The 20,195-nt window shown below is 45.0% G+C and overlaps 1 protein-coding gene across 1 annotated transcript in view; it reads right to left on the bottom strand.

Annotated features, from left to right (window-relative positions):
- Positions 1 to 20,195, bottom strand: part of CLNK (cytokine dependent hematopoietic cell linker) — a 116,185-nt gene that overhangs the window by 34,599 nt on the left and 61,391 nt on the right. The window contains exon 7 of the mRNA XM_045284406.1: positions 7,707 to 7,734. Coding sequence (XP_045140341.1) covers positions 7,707 to 7,734 — 28 coding nt within the window. The remainder of the gene's footprint in view (positions 1 to 7,706; positions 7,735 to 20,195) is intronic.

Below are 20,195 nucleotides of genomic sequence, written 5' to 3'. Positions count from 1 at the left end.
TTTTTTTTCAGTCTACTGGTAACCTCCAGAAGACTAAACAAAATTCAAAACGCGATACTCTTTCGGGAGGTGTGCCAGGCAATAGAGCCACCTTATGGGATGGTGAACGATTTGACCTTTCCGGAACACAATCTGACTATAGCTGTGAAGGACCTTGGAAGTTGTCTTCAATATACTCCAGTCGTTCCAATGATGAGACTTTTCCAAGAAAGCAATGTGGAATCTGGACCACGTTTCATGGACAAACAGAATACCACATCCGGTGGTTAGGTTTGATGTTAGTTTGATGGCGTGGTGGTAGAAGTGGAGTCCAACCTATCAATCAGGCCACAGTCAGATGTCGCCTCTTTGAGGGACTGGCCTTTTTATAAGACAGATCCTGGGAACTTTCCTCATTCTTGCTGTTTTCCAGCTTTGCTTACTTAGATTCTGTGTGGCCCCATGTGGGCTACCAACCCTGGGAGCTTTCCGCTAACTACCATATTCCCACCAACTTTGGATCCATGAGTCTTTATACCCTCTGGCCTGTGATCTCCCTGCTACCTCCTTCTGCCTCATCATCTGCAGCTATGAGAGGCTGATGGAGACCCATGGACTTGAGTTGGACTGGGCTGGATACTTTCTTAATAAAAAAAATCACTTCTTGATATAAAGTTGTTTCTCACACATAGATGAATGCCACTGGTTTGGTTTCTCCAGACAACTCCGCCTTACACAGCACACAATATCGGAACAACAGGAGTAACTGACATGTCTATCTAACTAGGAATTATTACGTAAATTTGGGTGGGACATCTGTCTATTGGAATAAAGGCATTGCAAGCACTTATGTAGAGTATGGAATAACATTATAGGATAGATATACTTGAACACTACATGAGGCATTCAGGACAAATACCAGGTCTCTGATAGATTTCTTTGCATGCACATTATATCTATGCATATACAAAAGCATGCATTTGAATAAATGACTTGAAAATGTATAGTAGACTATTAGTAGAGCTCATGTTTAAACAATGTGACTAAGGTTAATTTTCTATCCGTATCTGTTCTGAAATGTTTATGTGAAAAAATGAGCATGAAAATATCTAAGTATTGTTCTTTCTAAATCTGGTCACTGATCTTCATAAACATTTCCTGTCAATTTTTTCCATCTTCCTTAATGCTGATAGGCTTCTTTACCATCTTTCACACTGAAAATATACATGCTTATGAACTTGTCTTCTTGGGGCCAGATCAACTCTACTGCTCTGTGGGAGAAAGAGGAGGCTTTCTACTCCTGTAAAGAGCTACAATTTTGGAAACGCACAGAGGCAGTTGTACTCTCTTGGTTGATTGGTGTCGAATTGACTCGACGGCATTGAGTTTGGTTTGTTTTTTATCCATAGTTTTTGTAACACCCACCTAGTAACAGAATGCTGTTAGTTGTTTTTAGTTGACATCACATTAATTTCAGCACATAGTGAGTGACCCTACGCACAACAGGAGGAAACATTGCCTGGTCCTGAGCCATCCTCACAATTGTTCTTATGGTTGGGCCCATTGGTGCAGCCACTGTGTCAATCCACCTCCTTGAGGGTCTTTTGCTTCCATGTTACCAAGCATGATGTCCTTCTCCAAGGACTGGTCTCTCCCGACAACATGTCCAAACTACGTGACACAAAATCTCACCTTCCTTGCTTCTAAGGAGCTTTCTGACTGTACTTCCATAACAGATTGATAGAAGTGAATGGGTGGGGAGATGTAAATAAGATGTAGAGAACTCTGACTTCAGGATTGGTCAGTTTTTCCATCCCGCTGAGTGAGCCATCTCAGAAACAGGAACAAGAATCCCATGACCATCCACAAAAAAGAGCCACTGGCAGACCATGTGTACAATCCCTGTGTGAAGTGGCTGCTGTAGCAGACACCAGATGCCAAGAACATGGATGAGGTGTGGCTGTCCCTGCCCACAGATGGAGTCAATCTGAGTGTCTCCAGGCAGGAGCCTGGCTTGTAGAGTAGGGTGCCCTTTGAACATCTTTCAGCACTGAAGAGCTTTGTAGCACTTACCCAAGCAGGGTAGGTGTCTGTCTGAGAGGCTGAGGTCCAGAGAGACAGGTCGGCCTGCATGGCTGAGAAGAGGAACTCCGGACCAGAGAACTGTACTCTTAATGTCTTCTGATCTTGACTTGTGGTAACCTGTCAGCTTCCTTAATAACCCCCATAATTGTATTGTCTGTTGTGAATTCCGAGTGGCCACTGCAACACATTAACAAATCCAGCAGAGAGAGAGAGAGAGAGAGAGAGAGAGAGAAAGGAAGGTATGGCTGGTGTCAGAGCAAAGAAGGATGGAGGCTGGAGTCAGTCTGACCGCTGCCTTGTGACCATCGGTCAGGTGTGGAGTTGGGTGGTCTTTCCCCTTTGGGTAGCTGAAGGAGAGCAGTGATAACCCTCAAGCCATTTATTCAGTGAGGAAAGTTTTTACCTTTCCTTTAATTTTCGAAGGCACACAAAAGGCTAAAAACCATTGGTTTGCGGATGGTACCAAAGAGGTGGTACAATTTATCCAAGTTCTACATTGGCTGCAGAGCTAAATCATGCCAGTTTAGCTGCAGTGCTTAAATCCTCAGCACTAGGTTCGCAGAAAGTTACTGTTTACAGTGTGAGCCCCAAATCCACTGAGTCTCCACATAGATTAGGCCACCACTGGATTCTTTCAGGCCATTAACAGGCACTGAGAATAGCTTTGCCTCCAGGCAGAGGACGCTACAAAGTCGATTACTTCCACTCCCCCAGCCAGAGCACATCAGCTTGGCTCTTAGTCACTTGCCTGGCTGTGCCCTTGATGGAAATTGGGGAACTAGGGTCATATAGTCACGAGTCATCCCTGGCCTTCAATTGTGATGTATGGAACTGGCATCAGTTATGATTTTTTGAGGTTTCCTTTGCTTTCCATGTCCTATTTAAGTGACCAAGTTTCTGTGAATCCTTGGACACCATTATCTCCTTGTGCTGATGGTCTCCCTCATCTGGAAGGTGTGCCTTTGCTGCTGTTTTGTCTACCATGTTTAGGTGCCCTGGTGGCATAGTGGTTACATGTTGGGCTGCTAACTGAGAGGTTAGCAGTTCAAAACCACCAGCTGCTCTGCCAGGGAAAGATGAGGCTCTCTACTTCCATGGAGACTTGCAGTCTTGGAAAGCCACAGGGACAGTTCTACCTTGTCCTATAGGGTTGCCATGAATCAGTATCAACTAGGTGGCAATGATCTTTGTTGTTGATGTTGTTGTCATGTTTAAGACAATATATTTGTCTCTATAAATTATATGTGGGCTTGGATGGGGGTGTGTGTCACTGTTCTCCCCTAAAACACCTTCATAGACCATAAAGCTTTACCAACAAACTGTTATTGTGTGTCTTCTATGGAGCAAACCAACACACAAACTCCTCTGTTTCAAAGACCTCTGCTACTCTTAGAGTTCTGGAAAGACCACATTTGTTTCATTATAGACAGCAAATCAAGACAGGTGTGCTCATGAAGTGGAAGGGGCAATGAATCCATTCCAATGAGTGGTCTGCACTCTCCCCACAGTGCCTACTCCACGACTTTGAACCTGGCAGTTCCAGGAGCCCCATCAAATGTGGTGGTTGTCGGTTGTCTGGCTTGCCAAGAGAGCAGAAGCCAGGCTGTAAATATGGTTGAGAGGATCTCCCTCTGGGAAACCAGTTGTTTTATGTCCTTGAGACCCAGCCAACTTGTTTCTGTTTTAGGGCTCTGAATTTAAAACCAAGTGCCATCAGGAAACTGGGGTAGAATCTCTAGCTTCTCTACTTTAACTTTTATTTTTTGACAAGAGAATGAACATATTCAAGTTAAGGAGTAAACTCAGTTTTATTCCACCCTTCCTCCTTCCCCTCCGTCTTTCCTATTTCCTTCTTGCATCAAATTTCCTTTTTGATTGTGTTAGCTTCATGATGTCCTTATTTTAGGGATGGGAGTGGAGAGCCCTGTTCTCCTTTGGAAGTCCAGAGGCTGGTCTGTAAGCTGTGGGAATTCTTGCCACCTCTTTGAGGCCCCCTTACTCTTAGGATTGTTGTGAGGGTAACACTAGACAAATGAATTGCTCCTTCCTTCAAAGACTATTAAGTGTTGTGCTGCTTGGCACAAGAGTGATGGGTTTACAAGGATTCAGCTGCATGGATAACATGCAGGCACTTAACACACACCTACACAGATATAGCATGTGCCCTACAAATGGACTCTCCTGATGGGGAAATGGCTTTGTGTCTCAGCCCAGAGAGACAATGGGGCAGTGTCCCAGCAACAGATAGGAGCAGGAACATGCTTTCCCACTAGGCCTTGTTGATTCCTATATGATACCCCCCTCCGGTCAGATGCCAGCCACAGTTCCAAAGAAGGCATAGTGTCTGCTCTTTATGGATGAGCTCACCATTTCCTTATTGCCTGTAACTGATGGGCCATCCTGCTGTCATCTGACTAACCAGTAAGCTATGGACTTGAGGTCACCTTGAGTGGCAGGCCACCTTCTGCTCTTTAGACATATAAGCCTGGGCTGTTGTAAGAAAGAGGTAGAGGCGTTAGGTTCAGGGACCTTCTTGCTGTGTGTGGTAGTTACGCAATTTCAGGTCAACTTGATAAATAAGTGTAGGGATGGAGTCTGGCTTGTCAATCAGGTCACAGCCTGATGATGCCTCTTTGTGATCATGGCCTTCTCATGAGGATTTATCCTCTCTCCATATAGGAGAGTCACACACTCTTTCTCTGCTTCACTTTCCTGCTGTTGAGACATTTGGATTGCTGGAGGGGCCATGTGGAGACCTGCACCACTATTGAGATGCTTCCACTGCCACTGGATCCATTAGACTTTTCACCCACCAGCCTGTGATCTTCCTGCGTTCAGCACTATTGCATGTGCTGTGTGAGTCTAAAGAGGAATTTATGACATTGGACATATGGGATAATATCTGACTTATGGACTTGATCTGGAGGGGCTGGGATATTTTCTGAATATACAATTGCTCTTTGTTGTGAAGCTCTCTCTTACACACATGAGTGTCTCTGGGTTTGTTTCTTTAGTCAACCCGGACTAACACACTGTGTTTGCCTTCAAGTCAATTCATGACAGCCCTGTGTATTCAGAGCTCAAGGGCTTTGTAGGGTTCCCAAGTCTATGCCTTTTCAGAGGCAGATGATCAAGCCTGTCTTCGGAGGGATCTGTGTGTAGGGGGTGAGTCACCAGCCACACCAAGTGCTTCACTGTTTGTACTCCCTAGGGACTCCTTCAACATGTGGCTTACCCAACAGTGAAGTACCACCCCAAACTTTCTCTTTCCTGGCGGCACTGGCGATGTCCAGCAATGTCTACAGTAGAGGAGGCTGGTGAATTCTTCAATGGATCCAGGACAGCCTAGGCCCCTTTATTCAGTAATCATGTGGACTAGCCTTCTTGACCTGATGGCCTTATGGATTAGAGGTAATGAGAAAACAGCATGGGGGGCCACATCTATCCTCCCAGGGTTTCAGTTGAGAGACTGAGAAGAGCCATAAGAAAGACATCACACATGTCTCCACCATCCATCCTTCTTTATCCTAGTCTAACACCAACTGTTCCTCTTACGACACTCTACTTTTCTGCTGGGTTCTAGAATTCATTGCAATGGCCACACAGAGCTCACAACAGACAATGATCACAATTAGGAGGATTTATTAGGGAAGTTAACAGGATCAGAATGACAGCTTAGTCAGAAGCCTTTATCTTGGACTCCATTTTTGAACACCTGCTGTGTGCCCACCCATGTAGACCCAATTCCTGGAATCTTCCTTCTCTGTTCATGAATAAACATAATCTCCTTCCTGCCTAAACTCCCTTACAAACCTCTCCTTTTTCTCTGTCCTGAGCTGCCAAGTCTCCTCTTGCAAGGCACTCCTCTCTAGTACACCTTTTCTGCCTTGTTATTCTGGGAAAGGGAAGTACCCCACCTGTGGAGGACTCCTGCAACACCCCTCGACCCTTGGCCAGATATCCCATCTGCTGCTCTGCCTAACAGACCACAGTCTCAGTGGTACCACCACTGCTCTGTTTCAGCCTGGCCTGTTTGCTCTGTCTCATGGTCTCTGTGAAGCTGCTTCTGGTGCCTTTAGGCAACTCCACTGGTTGCTCTTCTTCCTTGATGGTCCTGGGATTTCTCCCTATTCTTGTTTTTAGAATGACTCTCATTTTAGCCAAGGGAATGGCAACCAGAACTGACCAATCCCCTCTATTAGTGTTTCACACATTCTATTTGCATCATTCTACCCTAACTTTTAAAGGGTGGGAATTAGAGATTTGGCTAGAAGAGACATATTAAGAAATTCCACTTCACCACAAGTAATAACTGTTTCAATGTTTGAGTCATAAGTTAGAAATATTATTTTTGGTTTTATAATCCTGCCTTGGAGCTTACGTGCTAAAGTACTTTGTTTGCTGAAGGAAGGCTGTAGTCTACAGTATGAGTCCTAATGCCATGTGGGGTCTTGATATAAATTCAGACTCCACTTGAGTTCAATTATATGGTGGCTATGCTTAGACAGGAGCCCTGATGGATTAGTGAGTTCCGAGTTTGTCTTCTAACCACAAGGTTAGCAGTTCAAACCCACCAGCCACTTTTGGGAAGAATGACAGGGCTTTCTACTCCCATAAATAGTAACAGTTTTGGAAACCCACAGTGGGCAGTTCTAGCCTGCCCTAGAGGGTTGCTATGAATAGGAATCCACTCGATGGATGTGAGTTTTTAGTCTTAGATAATAATTGTTTGGAAGTTGGTGGTTGCTGCTGAATTGATTTTAACCCACGGTACCTACAAGACACAAATGGTGTGTATTCCCTTGATGGTTAGCCTGACAGAAGAGAGGACTGGAAGTCTACTCCAGTTACGAGTAACCCAAACCCATGGCCATCAAGTCAATCCCATTCATAATGGTCCTTTACGATGTCAGAGTAGAACCAGCCCAAAGGGTTCCAGTCGTAACAGAAGCAAACTGACACATCTTTCTCCTGCAGAGCAGCTGGTGGAGTTGGCAGGCTGACCTGTGATCAGACAAGAGCTTAACCACTGTGCCACCGAAGCTCTTTGAAGCCAAGAAAACCCTTTGGAGCAGTTCAGCTCTGGCACACAGGGGCCCACCCTGAAGGATAAAAATCCTCATGGTCATCAAGTCCATTCTGACCCCAGTGGACATCTTAAAGGGAGCAGGTAGCCTCATGGTTCTTCTGTGGAGCATCGGATGAGGCTGAACTCTCTGTTAATGGTGTGGTGCTTAACTCACCACACCATGAGGAGTCCTTCCTTCTCCTCTATTCCCTAGTCGCGCAGCACTCTCTGTATTCTCTAAGGCAGTCATCGCGGTGAGGATGGGATCCCTGATCTTTGGACTTGCATTCAGGGTCTGGCCCTATGATCTGTCAGCTGTACTTCTCCTAGTAGTTATTGCAAGATTTAAGTCTGCTAGGCCCCAAAGCAAATGGCTGAGCTGCTTCACAGGGTTTGCAAAGCTGCAGCTCTTTCCCCATCTTTCCCCTGCAGAGCCGAGGATGGGTTTGAACGGATGGTTTTTAGTTAGTAACCAAGCACCAAACCACTGCATCAGCAGGGCTCCACACCATGCGCCCAGCAAACATTTAATCATGTCTGCTCCGATGTTTCCCTGGGTGCCCCTGTTACTTACCTCTTGTAAATCCTTTAAGCTCATCTGTCTGAAAGGAAAAGAAGTGGTGTTATTAAATTAGGTCCACAATCATCACAATAAAAACCATTCTGAGCCCTGAAAACCTTTAGTTACATTTTCATGGCCAAATTCACAGCTCACAGTCCAGTGTGGCATTTATTGCTAGTTATAACTATTCCATAAAGCTAAATTTTAATTTTTGTCATAATTTTCTAAGGGGGTGGAAAAAAGATGGGCCAATTAAAAGGTGGCGACAAAAGGGACATAAACTTGCTTCTCCTTTTGGGACAATTTCAATACCTTCATCATTCCTGCTAACACCGGTTTTTATGTCAGATTTCATTGGGACACTCAGACCTGCTATGAGTACTTAGATTTTAAAGCACCTAGGTTCTTGTTTTAAAGAAGTCTAAGAACTTTATAGACATGAAAATGGCCGGGGCAGTGGAGTCCCCAGAAGGCATGTTCAAGAGAAATAAAGGGGGTGACATAAAGAAGAGAGGGACCAAAACAGAAGGACGCATAAAGCTGAATGGTGGGGACCTCCCCAGACATGGAACTTGATGGTGTGGGCGTGGGTTGACCTCAGAATACACTTCAAGCCTTTCAGATTCCTCAGTGAAGTCACCTCTCCAGACTCCATGTTTCTCAGAGTCCCCTGCCAGGGTATCCCTCTTGGCAGGTTGACCTGAGAGCTATGAGAGATGACAGTGAAGAGGATGTGTGTTCATTAGGCAAGACTGCCAGAAGGACATTGAAGTCACATGAGAAGCCATCAATGGAGTGGGGGTCAGGGTGCAAAAACCTTCTACTCAGATCTGTCGCTGAAAAGGCCGCGCAGCTGGAAGAAATGCCTGGGTGGTTGAGACTGCAAAGCCACTTTTAGTGGGAAGGGGCGGATCATCAGGATCAGGTTGTATGAGGCAAGCTTATTCCAGGAGCAAACTGAGCTTGAGTGCTACAGCTACATCTTTGATGTCTGAGGTGTTGGAGGAGACTGTTGAATGGACGACGCCAGTCCATAGACTGTGGACTATGGATGACATCAGTCCTTGGACTATGGATGACACCAATTCATGGACTATGGACTGTGGATTATTGATGACACCAGTCCAGGGACTATACCAGGAGAAAGAACCAATCAGGCTTGGATGAAGTACAGCCAGAAAGCTCCTTAGAAGAGAGGATGTGGAAACTTTGTCTCACTTACTTTGGCAGGTTATCGGCAAAGAAACATTGCTGGAAAAGGGCATCATGTTAGGTAAAACAGAAAATTCAAAACACTAATTACCAATCACTTCCATCTAGTCAAGTCTGACTCATAGCAACCATAGGACAAAGTAGAACTCTCTCTTTTTGAGATGATCACCCTTTGCAGGAGTAGAAAGCCTCATTTTTCTCCTGAGGAGTGGCTGGTAGTTTCAAACTTCTAACCTTGTAGTTAGCAGTACAATGTGTAACCCACTAAGCCACCAAGGTCATATACAGGGTCAATGGAAATGAAAACCGTCCACTCAGTTGGCCAGGTAATCGTCTTCCAGATTCCTTGGCATAGGTGAATGAGGGCAGCAACACTGCATCAGTTGGTTGAAACATTTCCATTTACTTCTGGAGTTTTGTGTTTGCCAGGCCTTCAGTGCAGCTAAGGAGCCCTGGTGGCGTGGTGATTACACAGTGAGCTGCTAAGAGAAAAGTCAGCAGTTTGTAGCCACCAGTGTGCTCAGAGAGAGCAAGATGAGGCTGTCTATTCCTATAAAGAGCTATAGTCTTAGAAACTCACACAGGTAGCTCTACCTTGTCCTATAGGGTTGCTATGAGTTGGAACCGATGTGACGGCAGTGAGTCAGCTGGACATGCCTGGTCCTAGGCCATCCTCACAATTGTTATGTTTGAGCCCATTATTACCGTCACTGTGCCAACCCTAATTGTCACATTCCTGTTAACAAGTCACGTGGAGCTACATTGATGGCATCCAGAGCTCTGGAGCTAGAGGAGCTACGTAGAGACCCACACCAGGGCTCAGATGCTTCCACTGCCACTGGATCCACCACTGGCCTGTGATCTTCCTGCATTCAGCATTATTGATGGGGTGTGTTGCCTGAGTCTAAAGAGGAATTTGTGAACTAATATTGGACTTATGGATTTGATCTTATCTGACCTGGGATGTTTTCTTAATATATAATTGCTCTTTGAAATAAAGCTTTCTCCTACACACATATGATTGTCCCTGAATTTGTTTCTCTAGTCAACCCGGACTAACACAGTCAGGAAATGGGCTCAGTAAAAACAAACAAACTAGTTATACCAATGGTTTGAAAATCATAATAACTGAGACCATCTTACCAACATTCCCCAAACTTCCAAGTTAGCCTTCAGTTCTGAGTTGTCACTGTAAAATCCAAATAGCATTTCCTTTAACTGGTATGCTTTGAATCAGTAATTGTTTGTGCAAAGCTGCAGCTTAGCTGTAAAGCAGAGAGTGGGAGAATTGAGGGAGAGCAGACCAATGGGGCTGAGACAATACCTTGACCTTTCTGGGGCAAGCACCATCCCTTGTAAAGGGCTGCAGCTGTCAGGTTGCCTGCAATCGATGGTGTTGATTGCCTGGTGTAATTTCAGGTTGTGCTTGACGGAGAGCAATTCAACCCAGGATGACTCACCCAGGGTGCAGCTGCTATGTGTGAATGGGGTTTCTGTAGAGACGTGCCTTAAAGTTCCGATCTCCCAAGTCCCATAGGTTTTCTGGGGAAACCAACCCAGCAATACAAGCTCCTACAGTTGTTTGCATGCAGCATGGGCCATCAGTAATGACTATCTAACTATGGTGCACCTTACCCAAGCCATGGTATTTTCAGTTGCCCCATAAACATGGGAAAACTGGACATTGAATAAGGAAGACCATAAAAGAATCAATGCATTTAAACTATGAGGCTGGAAAAGAATATTGAAAGTAGTCTTTGAAAGAATATTGAAAGAACTATGGTGCTGGAAAAGAATATTCGATATTGAAAGACTATTTACCATGGACTGTTAAAAGAACAAACAAATCTGTTTTGGAAGAAGTACACGTGGAATGATTTTTAGAGATGAGGATGGGAAATTCTGTCTCGTGTAATTCAGGCATGTTTGCAGGAGAAGCCAGTTCCTGGAAAAGGACATCATGCTTGGCAAAGTGGAGGAACAGATTGACAAGATGGGTTGGCACAGTGGCTACAACAATGGGTCCAAGCACAACAATTGTGAGGATAGCACAGGACCAGGCAGTGTTTCATTCTGTTGACCAAAGGTGGTTATGAGTTGAAACTGACTCGACAGTTCCTAACAACAACAACAACAACAAAATCACCACCGTTAAGATGACAGCAGAATAGGCTGGTGTGGCCCTGGACATAGTGGAGTGTTTGCGTTATTATTATTTTGCCTTCACATATTTTTAACTATAAAAAATATGAACAACATCTACCAAGTCCATGTTATTCATGTGTACAATCCAGTGATAACAATGATATCAATCCTATTGTGGAGCCAGCACCAATATTGTCCAGGCTATTATTTAATGCATTAGAAACTTTAATAACATAGGGACATTAGTTGGTTTGGCGCAGGTATATTTATTCTTAGAATCAGGTTTCTTTTGTATTCTGAACCCTGGTTGCACATTTGTTTCATCTGAAACCCAAGAACACCAAACCCACTGCCTTTAAGTCAATTCCAACTCCTGGGAACCCTAGATATGCTGCTTCGGCTGTAAATCTTTTTAGGAGCAAGTCGCCTCATCATTCTCCCTCAGAGTGTTTGCTGGGTTTGAGCCAATGACCTTTGGTCAGCAGCCTATTGTTTACTCAACAGTTTACTTAAGGTTCCGGAGGAACTTTGGAAATACTGATGCCCAGGTTCCACATTAGACCAATTAAGACAGATACTTGTGCAGGATGGAACAGGTGGAAGAGGGCGAGTGGGAGTACACTCCTGAATCTTCATAGGCTTGATGGAGCACATTCGTGTATGTCTATTTGCTTCTGCTGCAAATATATACGTGAATGTGGTGTAACACACAGAGGGCAAGGTTAGGAAAGCAGGTTAGACTGAACCAATCACCTTGAAGGGACAAGTCACTGGGCTTGGAGTATCAGAGTCATAGTCTTGGGGGGCACCACAGTCAATCGGCACTACATGCATAGTTCACAAAGACAATGTTCTACATCCTACTCTGGTGAGTAACAGCTGGGTCTTAAAACTTATGGGTGGTCATCAAAGGTTCAACGATTGGTCTCTTCCTATCCAGATAAAAATAAGAGGGACAGAAATAAAAAGATACCCGCAAACAACTAGTCAAATGGGTCCATTGGCCACACAAAAGTCTCTACAACCCTAAGCTCAGAAGAACTAGTTGGTGCCCAGCTACCATTAATTATTTGCTCTGAAAAGGACCAGAATTAGAAAGTACTGGATAGAGTGGGAGAAAATGTGGAACAAAACTCAAAATCATAAAAGAGTCAGAGCTAACCGGTCAGCTAGAGACTGGAGGGACCCCCAAGGGTATGGTCTAGATTGGAACTCACCTCTCCTTTAAAATCAAAGGGGTAGCAGCATTAACTCAAGGACTGGAGGGTTAGGAGAGAAGGAGGCACAGAAACAGGACACACAGGGAGGAAGTGGGATAGAGGGTGGTGCGTTAAAGGGATGGCAGAGGTGAGTTAGGTCCGAATGTGGATGCATGGTTGAACGTGGAATGGCGATCTGCTCTATAAACCTTCACCTCATACGCCATAAAAAGCATATAAAATTTTAAAAAAATTAAACAGTACTAAAAAAAATACAACTAATTGCACTTTTGAAAGGAGACATTTGAAAAATGGGTGGCTTTGAAGATGACTGAATTCTTTCTCTTTCTTTCCTTCCTTCCTCTTCCCCCTTCCTTCCTTCATTTTACTGCTTTCCTTCCTTTCTATCTTCTTTCTCCCTTCCTTCACTTCACTTCCTGCCTCCTTTCCTTCCTTCCTTCCTACCTCCTTTCCCATCCTTCGCTTATTTCCTTCACGTCCTTCTTTCTTTCCATTCCTTTCTTCCTTCATTTCTTTACTTCCTTCCTACCCTCCTTCCCTTTCCTCGTTCCTCCCTTGCATCCCCCCCTCCCCGCACGCACACAGTCCTTGATATTTAAAGTACAAGGTTGGATTTCAGCCAGCTTGATTCTCCTCTGGTTTCTGGCATTTGCCAGCCAGCCTTGGAGTCCCTGGGCTGCTGTGTCTTCATCGACTGCGGCTCTTTGATGACTCAGAGGAGATTCAGTACAGAGTCTATCCTACACCTGTGTGACCGCATTAACATAACAAGGATCCCTCTATTTCCAAACAAAGTCATATTTATAGAAACAAGAATTAAGGACTTCAGCATATAGATTTTTGGAAGGATTCAATTCAGTACAATGGATATATAAGTTGGACATTAAATAAGGAAGACGGAAGAAGGATCAGTGCATTTGAATTGTGGTGCTGGAGAAGAATACTGAAAGTACCATGGATGGCTGAGAGGACAAACCAATCTGTCTTGGAAGAAGCAGGGCCAGAGTGCTCCTTAGAAGCAAGTGAGACTTCGTCTTAAATACTTTGGGCATGATGTCAGGAGACTAGTCCCTGGAGAGGGTCATCACGCTTGGTAAAGTAGAGTGGCAGAGAATGAAAGAAGTCCCTCCAGGAGAGTGATTGACACTGGCTGCAACAATGGGCTCAAGCATTGGAATAATTGTGGGGATGGCGCAGGGCTGGGCAGTGTTTCTGTTGTGCATAGTGTTGTCATGGAATTGACTTGATGGTGCCAGACAACAATAACACCAATTCAGTAGCAGATAAATAGATCCACATTTACACACACACACACACACACACACACACAAACACCTATTCATTATCTTCAAGTCAATTCCTACTCAGAGCTACTTCTAGGAGAAAGAACTGACCCAAAGGGTGTTCCAGGGAGGTAAACCTTCCCTGAGGCAGATGTGGCCCCAGCTTCCTCTAGCAGAGTAGTTGGTGAGTTTGAATGGCTGACCTTCCAAATAGCCAAGCCCCTAATCACTGCACCCCCATGATTCCTTGTAGTGGGAAATACCTGTTGCCATCAAGTTGATTCCAAGTCATAGCAACCCCAAAGGACAGAGCAGATTTGCCCCCTGGGGTGTTTGAGATCTTAAAGCTTTAAAGGAGCAGCTACGTTCATCATTCTGCCATGGAATGGCTGGTGGGTTCAAACTTCTGCCCTTGTGGTTAACAGCTCAGTATGTAACCCACAGCACAACATAGTTATAAAACATGTCATGAGTCAGATGGGGGTCAATGATGGCTCAGCGGGAGAACTCTTGCCTTCCATGCAAGAGAACAAAAAGTTCGATTCCCAGACAGAATGCAGCCACCACCCACTTGGCCATGGAGCATTGTGTGGTGCTGTGCTGTTGACCAGGTTTCAGTGGAACTTCCAGAATAAGACGGATTTGGAAGCAATGCATGGTGATCTTCTGAAAATCAGCCAGTGAAAACTATGGATCCCCAAACCCATCGTGGGGACAGAGTAGGACTGGGTAGTTTTGTGTTCAGTTGGACATGGGGTCACCAAGAGTAGGGGGCTGTTGTCAGACCCTGTGCCAGAACATACAGATGCAGAAATGAGTCCATGCTTCCTTTTTGGGTGGTCAACACAGATGGGTGTACAGACGTGCTATATGCAGTGACAAAGGCACCGACAGAAGTCGTAGTCCCAAAGAACAAAACCGGCTGCCATCGAGTTGATTCCAACTTCTAGTGATCCAACGACACAGCAGAACTGCTCCCATGGGTTTCTTAGGCTGTACATTTTTTTCAACAGTTCTATTGGCATATAGTTCATATTTCATACAAGTCAATAGTTCAATCACATCCAAAAGAGTTGTACAATCATCACCACAATCACTTTTAGAACATGTTCTTCATTCTTGTACCATTTCCCCCCAACCTTCCTTGCCATACCCCCAAGGGACCATTAATCCAGTTACTGTCCCTTTGGTTTAACTATCCTGGATTTCATACACAGAAAAGCATTCAACTAACAAACAAGTAACAAGAAAAACTAACCAGGATAACATATACAGAAAAACATTCAACTAACAAACAAGCAACAAGAAAAACTAACCAGGATAACAAAGTAAAACAGATAGGCCTTAATTGAAAAGAAGATATTAAAAATAGAACATTTTAATGGCTCATAAAGGAGATCAGATGATAGGGTGATACATTTTAACCTATTTGCTTCTGCTGCACAGTTTTATGAGAGTAGGTAACCTCTTCTTTCTCACTCCCCCAAGGGGCTGGTGATATGTGCACTTTGCCAAGCTTGGTAAAGTGGGGGGGCGGGGGCAGCAAAAAAAAAAGAGGAAGGGCTTCCACAAGAAGGACTGACACAGTGGCTGTAACAATGGGCTCAAGCATAGGAGCAATTGTGAGGATGGCACAGGACCCTGCGGTGCTTTGTTCTGTTGAGTACAGTAGCGTTGCTATGGGTTGGAACCAACTCGATGGTACCTAACAGCAACAACAGCAAAGCTCTCGGCACTCGATTTTGACTCATAGCGACCTTACGTGACAGAGCAGAGCTGCATGGTAGGGTTTTCTAGGTTGTGACCTTTACGGGAACCCTAGTGGCAGAGGAGGTTACACATTGACCAACTCACCACAAGGTCAGTGGTTCAAACCCAACAGCTGCTCCACAGGAGAAAGGTTAGACTGTCTATCCCTGTCAAGATTTAAAATCTCAGAAACCCAAAGGTCAATTTGCTGTGAATCAGAATCACCTCGATGGCAGTGAGTTTGGGCTTTTTTCTAAACCTTTACAGGAGCAGACCGCTAGACCTCCCTACCGATTGTTCTCAAAGATAAGTCATTTGCCTTCAGGCAGGGTTTTCTCCATCTCTGCTCAGTTGGCCCCGGGGATAGTACTTTTTACTAGGGGGTGGGACGCTGTTTCATGTACTGACTGATTCCCAGCAAGCCTGGTCTCTAGCCACTAGATGTCAGTAGCAACAATCTCAGAGTGGTGACAATCAATAATAGGCAGTAAATGAGAGAGGGAGAGGGAAGAAATGGGAAGCTGATATCAAGGGCTCAAGTGGGAAGAGAATGCTTTGAAAATGATGATGGTGGCATATGTGCAAATGTGCTTGACACACTGAATGAAGGTACGGATTACAATAAGAGATGTAAGAGCCTCCAATAAAAGTAAGAAAAAAATGCAATACGTGTGACCCAATGTCTCTGGGGTGTGGAGGGCAGAATTATCCCTCCTGGAGAAGGAGAGCCCCACCCTGACAGTTCCTAAGAATTTCAACCCAGGCATGTTGAGTCCAAACTCAAGCAGCAAGTTTGTACCCTCATGATGTACTGTCTGAGAAGGAACAGGAGAAGAGGAGGAGGGAAAAGAAGCCCTCGGAAGACAGGTGTCTGTGTGGGGCTCTGAAGGATGAAAAGATAAAGGGACATTCGTCAGACAATTACGAGGAAGGATATTTCCTCGATACCAGTGACGGATGAGGCTTTCCATTCTAAGGAGCTTGAGAGCTGGAACATCAGTTTCCTGGCGAAATACTTGCTGGTGAGTGAATGCTTTATACGCAACTTGCAGAATCAAGCTTGCCGTGAGAAAGCATGGCTTATTCTGTACAGCGTGAAGAGGGAGCTGCTAATCTTTGAGCTTACTTTCCAAATAAGGTAATTTTGAAAATTCAAGCTCTCAAGAAAATAAAGAAAATCCATCCTTATCTATAGCATTTTGGAGATTTCTAGAAGGAGCTCTGGTGGTGTAGTGGTTACTTATAGGGCTGCTAACCACAAGGTCAACAGTTCAAAACCACCAGCCTCTCCAAGGGAGAAAGATGGAGCTTTCTACTCCCATAGAGTTACAATCTCAGAAACCCACAAGGCCTAGGTCTGTAGGACTTGGAATTGACTCAATGGCAGTGAGTTTGGTTTTGAGGGCAACATCCCACATGATCAAGGGTAGGGGCAAATCATTAGGGTTTTTTAAAATTTATTTTTAAATGTTTATTTGTCAAAAAGGCAAACATGCTTTTAATAAGTGGGGTTTTATACACCATGATATGCCCTCAGTCTGGGTGAAGGGAGGCTAAGGGGCAATACTGAGCTCGGATCATTCGGGGGCCCCTGTGGGTTTTCTATAACCATGTACGTCCTGATTCTGTTTCACATTGAACATTTTCCTCAGCAACCAATTCCGTCCTTCAGTGAGCAACTCTTCAAATAACTCACTGTGCTACAAAGACATGTATTTTCCAGAAAGACACGGACTTCAGGCATCTAAGACAATTGCCCCTTATGATTTATTTGGCTTCTCTCCCGGTTCGTGCTGGAGTCTGTTCAGAGAGGGCACGGGTCTGGTTTTGTCCTGTTATTTCTGAAGTGGTCAGAGCCCTGGTGGTTAAGCATTGGGCTGCCATCTCCAAGTTCAGCAGTTCGAAACCAACAGCCACTCCTTGGCAGAAAGAAGGGGCTTTCTACTCCCGTAGAGTTGCAGTCTCTGAAACTTACAGCGGCAGTCCTACCCTGTCCTAGAGGGACTCCATGAGTTGGAATCGACTTGACTTGTGTTTTCTGGTTTCTGCAAGGGGTCATTTTGTGTGTCCGCTTGGCTCAGTCCTGGTTCCCAGAGATTTGCTCAAACCGTCTGTTTGCTGCCTTGGGGGAGTTATACGTGGTTAAATCAAGTGGCCATGAGTAGGGCAGATCTCTATCTATAAGATTATGTCTAGTCTGAGAAATGGCACAAGTAACTGAGGGCTCAAGGAACTGGAAGGTTGACCGGTTTGAAACCACCCAGAGGCACCTTGAAAGAAAGAGCTGGCCTTCAGCCGTGGGAAGGTTCCAGGGACGGAAACCTTTTCTCTGACACACATGGGGTCCCCGTGGGTCAGAATGGGCTCCATGACAACTAGTTTAGTGTTTTGTAACATTTGTGCAACATGACATGATGTTATATAACACTTCCCATCATGTAATACAGTCAATCTTACCACTGTAGGGTGGATCTTAAGCTGCGCAATATCTGACTTTCTTCAACCTCTCTCTCACTGCCATCGAGTCCACGCTGACTCATCATGCTCCTTTAGGACAGGGGGGAACTGCCCCTGTGAGTTTCTGAGCGTGTGACTGTTTATGGCAGTAGAAAATCCTGTTTTTCTCCCAAAGAGCAGCGAATGGTTTAGAAGTGCTAACAGTGCAGTTAGCAGCCCAACTCAAAACCACTATGCCACCAAGGTTCCTTCTGATTTATAAGAAGACAAGGATACACACACACACACACATACACACACACACAACAGGTGAGGATTGTCTACAAATAAAGAACCACCAAGAATTGTTGGCAGTCACCAGAACTCAGAGAGGGCTCACAGAAGTCATCAACATATGCCAGCTCCTGAATTGGACATTCAGCCCCCAGAGCTGTGAGAAAAGGAATGTTTGTTCTTTGAAGTCCCCCGCTGGTGGGGCTTCTATTACACCCTCCCAGAGCCCTCAGTAGCCCTGGTAAGTCCACCAGCACCAATGATAACATCAATGATAGCACCAGTGATAACACCAATGATCGCCTGGGCAGTACAAGTTCACTCACCTGGGTCCTCTCACCTGGACTTCAGGAGGGGTGTGTCTCTGAGGGAAAAGTGGCAAGGGAAAGGGCTCAGGGGGCAAGGGCTGGTACTTCTTTGGAAGACTCATGGGCAACCTGTGTGAAGACAAGAGAGTTGGCTGAAGAAGCAGCCCCTAGACTAGATTCACACTCAACAGCTGTGCCCTCAGTGCCCCCAGCGTCCATATAGGGATTTCCACTTCATAGTGCTCACTACTTCCCAGAGAGCTGGAACCAGATAGCTACAGATCCTGGAATCGTCTCTCTACTAATGAGCCTAAGATGACCTCCCTGTGATTGACTCATCGGTATGCTGTTGTTTTCTAAAGAGTATAATATAAATTTCTACAGTATGTCATGCAATTTTCATTATAGCAACCATTTAAGTTTTAGGAGCTATGGGGTGCTATGCCACCTTTTCACAGACTGCAAACTCTGAGGTTCTAAAACCTTCCAAGGAAGTATGAGGATAGTTGAAGTCAACATATTTCTCACTCACCAACTTATTTATCCAGTCCCTCACTCCATCACACAGTGGCTAATATGTGTCAGGATTATGGTAGATGGTAGAGATGCAGAAAGGAAAAGGCACAGTTCTTAGTTCAAGATGCCTCTCTCCATGAGGGCAAAGGGAGAAGGAAGTGGACGCTTATGATGGAGTGTAATCTTACTGAGGGAGACAGAGTCAAAGGGCATGAAGAGAGAACAGACGTGGGTCCAACTCAGAGCATCAGCAGTCAAACCCACTGCTTTCCCTTATATCTACCATCCATCTGTCTACCCATCTCTATCCATCCTTCCATCCACTCACTCACCCATTCATCAGTTAATTCACCCATCCACATACTCATACATACATCTGTCCATCCATCCACTCATCCATCCATCCATCCATCCATCCATTTTCTAGGTTTATTCAATGGCACCTAACAACAACACGTGTGTGTGTGTGTGTGTGTGTGTGTGAATGTATGAGCCATGATTGATGTGTCTTATATGATAACTTATTTTATCTCCATAAAGACCATAGGAGAAAATGAGAGGTGCCCCATAGAGTGTGTGGATCACCTAAAATCATACAGTGGAGCAGAGCAGGCTAAGATTGGGGTTTGGCGGCTCTGGTATTCCTGGTGTCTTTGTTGCTTGGTGTGATATTTCAGAGTGTCTCAGTTTGGGTTCCTCCCCAAAGGCAAACACAGCAAAATGATTGGAGTGTTTTGCCCCATAATCACAATGAAGAAATGGAGACATGAGATGGGCCACCTTGCCAAGAGTTGCAGTGGACAGGTTAATGAATGAGCTTCCTTTGAGGGCTCCTGGTTGTGTATGGGGCTGATAAACACAAGGTCAGGAGTTCAAAACCACCAGCTGTTCCATGGGAGAAAGATGAGGCGTTCTACTCTCGTGAAAGGGTTATAGTCTTGGACAGTTTTACGCTGTCCTACAGGGCTGCTATGAGTTGAAATCAACTAGATGGCAGTGAATTTGTTTCTTTTTTGGGGGGGTAGGTGGGGGTGAGGTGTCATTCATATGGTGACTACCTGCGGGACTCAGCATATGTCTCAGAAATGCCCACTGAGAAAGAGCAACCCAGGGTATTCACCAGGACTCCCCATCCATCATTGATCAAGGGAGGTTACCAGAGGATCCATGCCCTTGGCTTCCATGGCCAGGAATATGTGGGCACCAAGGTTATTCCCAAAACAGAGGGTCAGTGAAATGGTAGTAACTGACTCAAAAGGTATCAACGTTATTCCTTACAGGTCCCCAGACGGTGGTTTTAGGGCCCTGAACACTTCAATGTAGAAACACTCAATCTGC

Source organism: Echinops telfairi, unplaced genomic scaffold, assembly GCF_000313985.2.
Source record: "Echinops telfairi isolate 266 unplaced genomic scaffold, ASM31398v2 ScPeMD7_7468;HRSCAF=8506_2, whole genome shotgun sequence".
Taxonomy (NCBI): Eukaryota; Metazoa; Chordata; class Mammalia; order Afrosoricida; family Tenrecidae; genus Echinops; species Echinops telfairi.
This window is presented reverse-complemented; position numbering and strand designations above follow the sequence as displayed.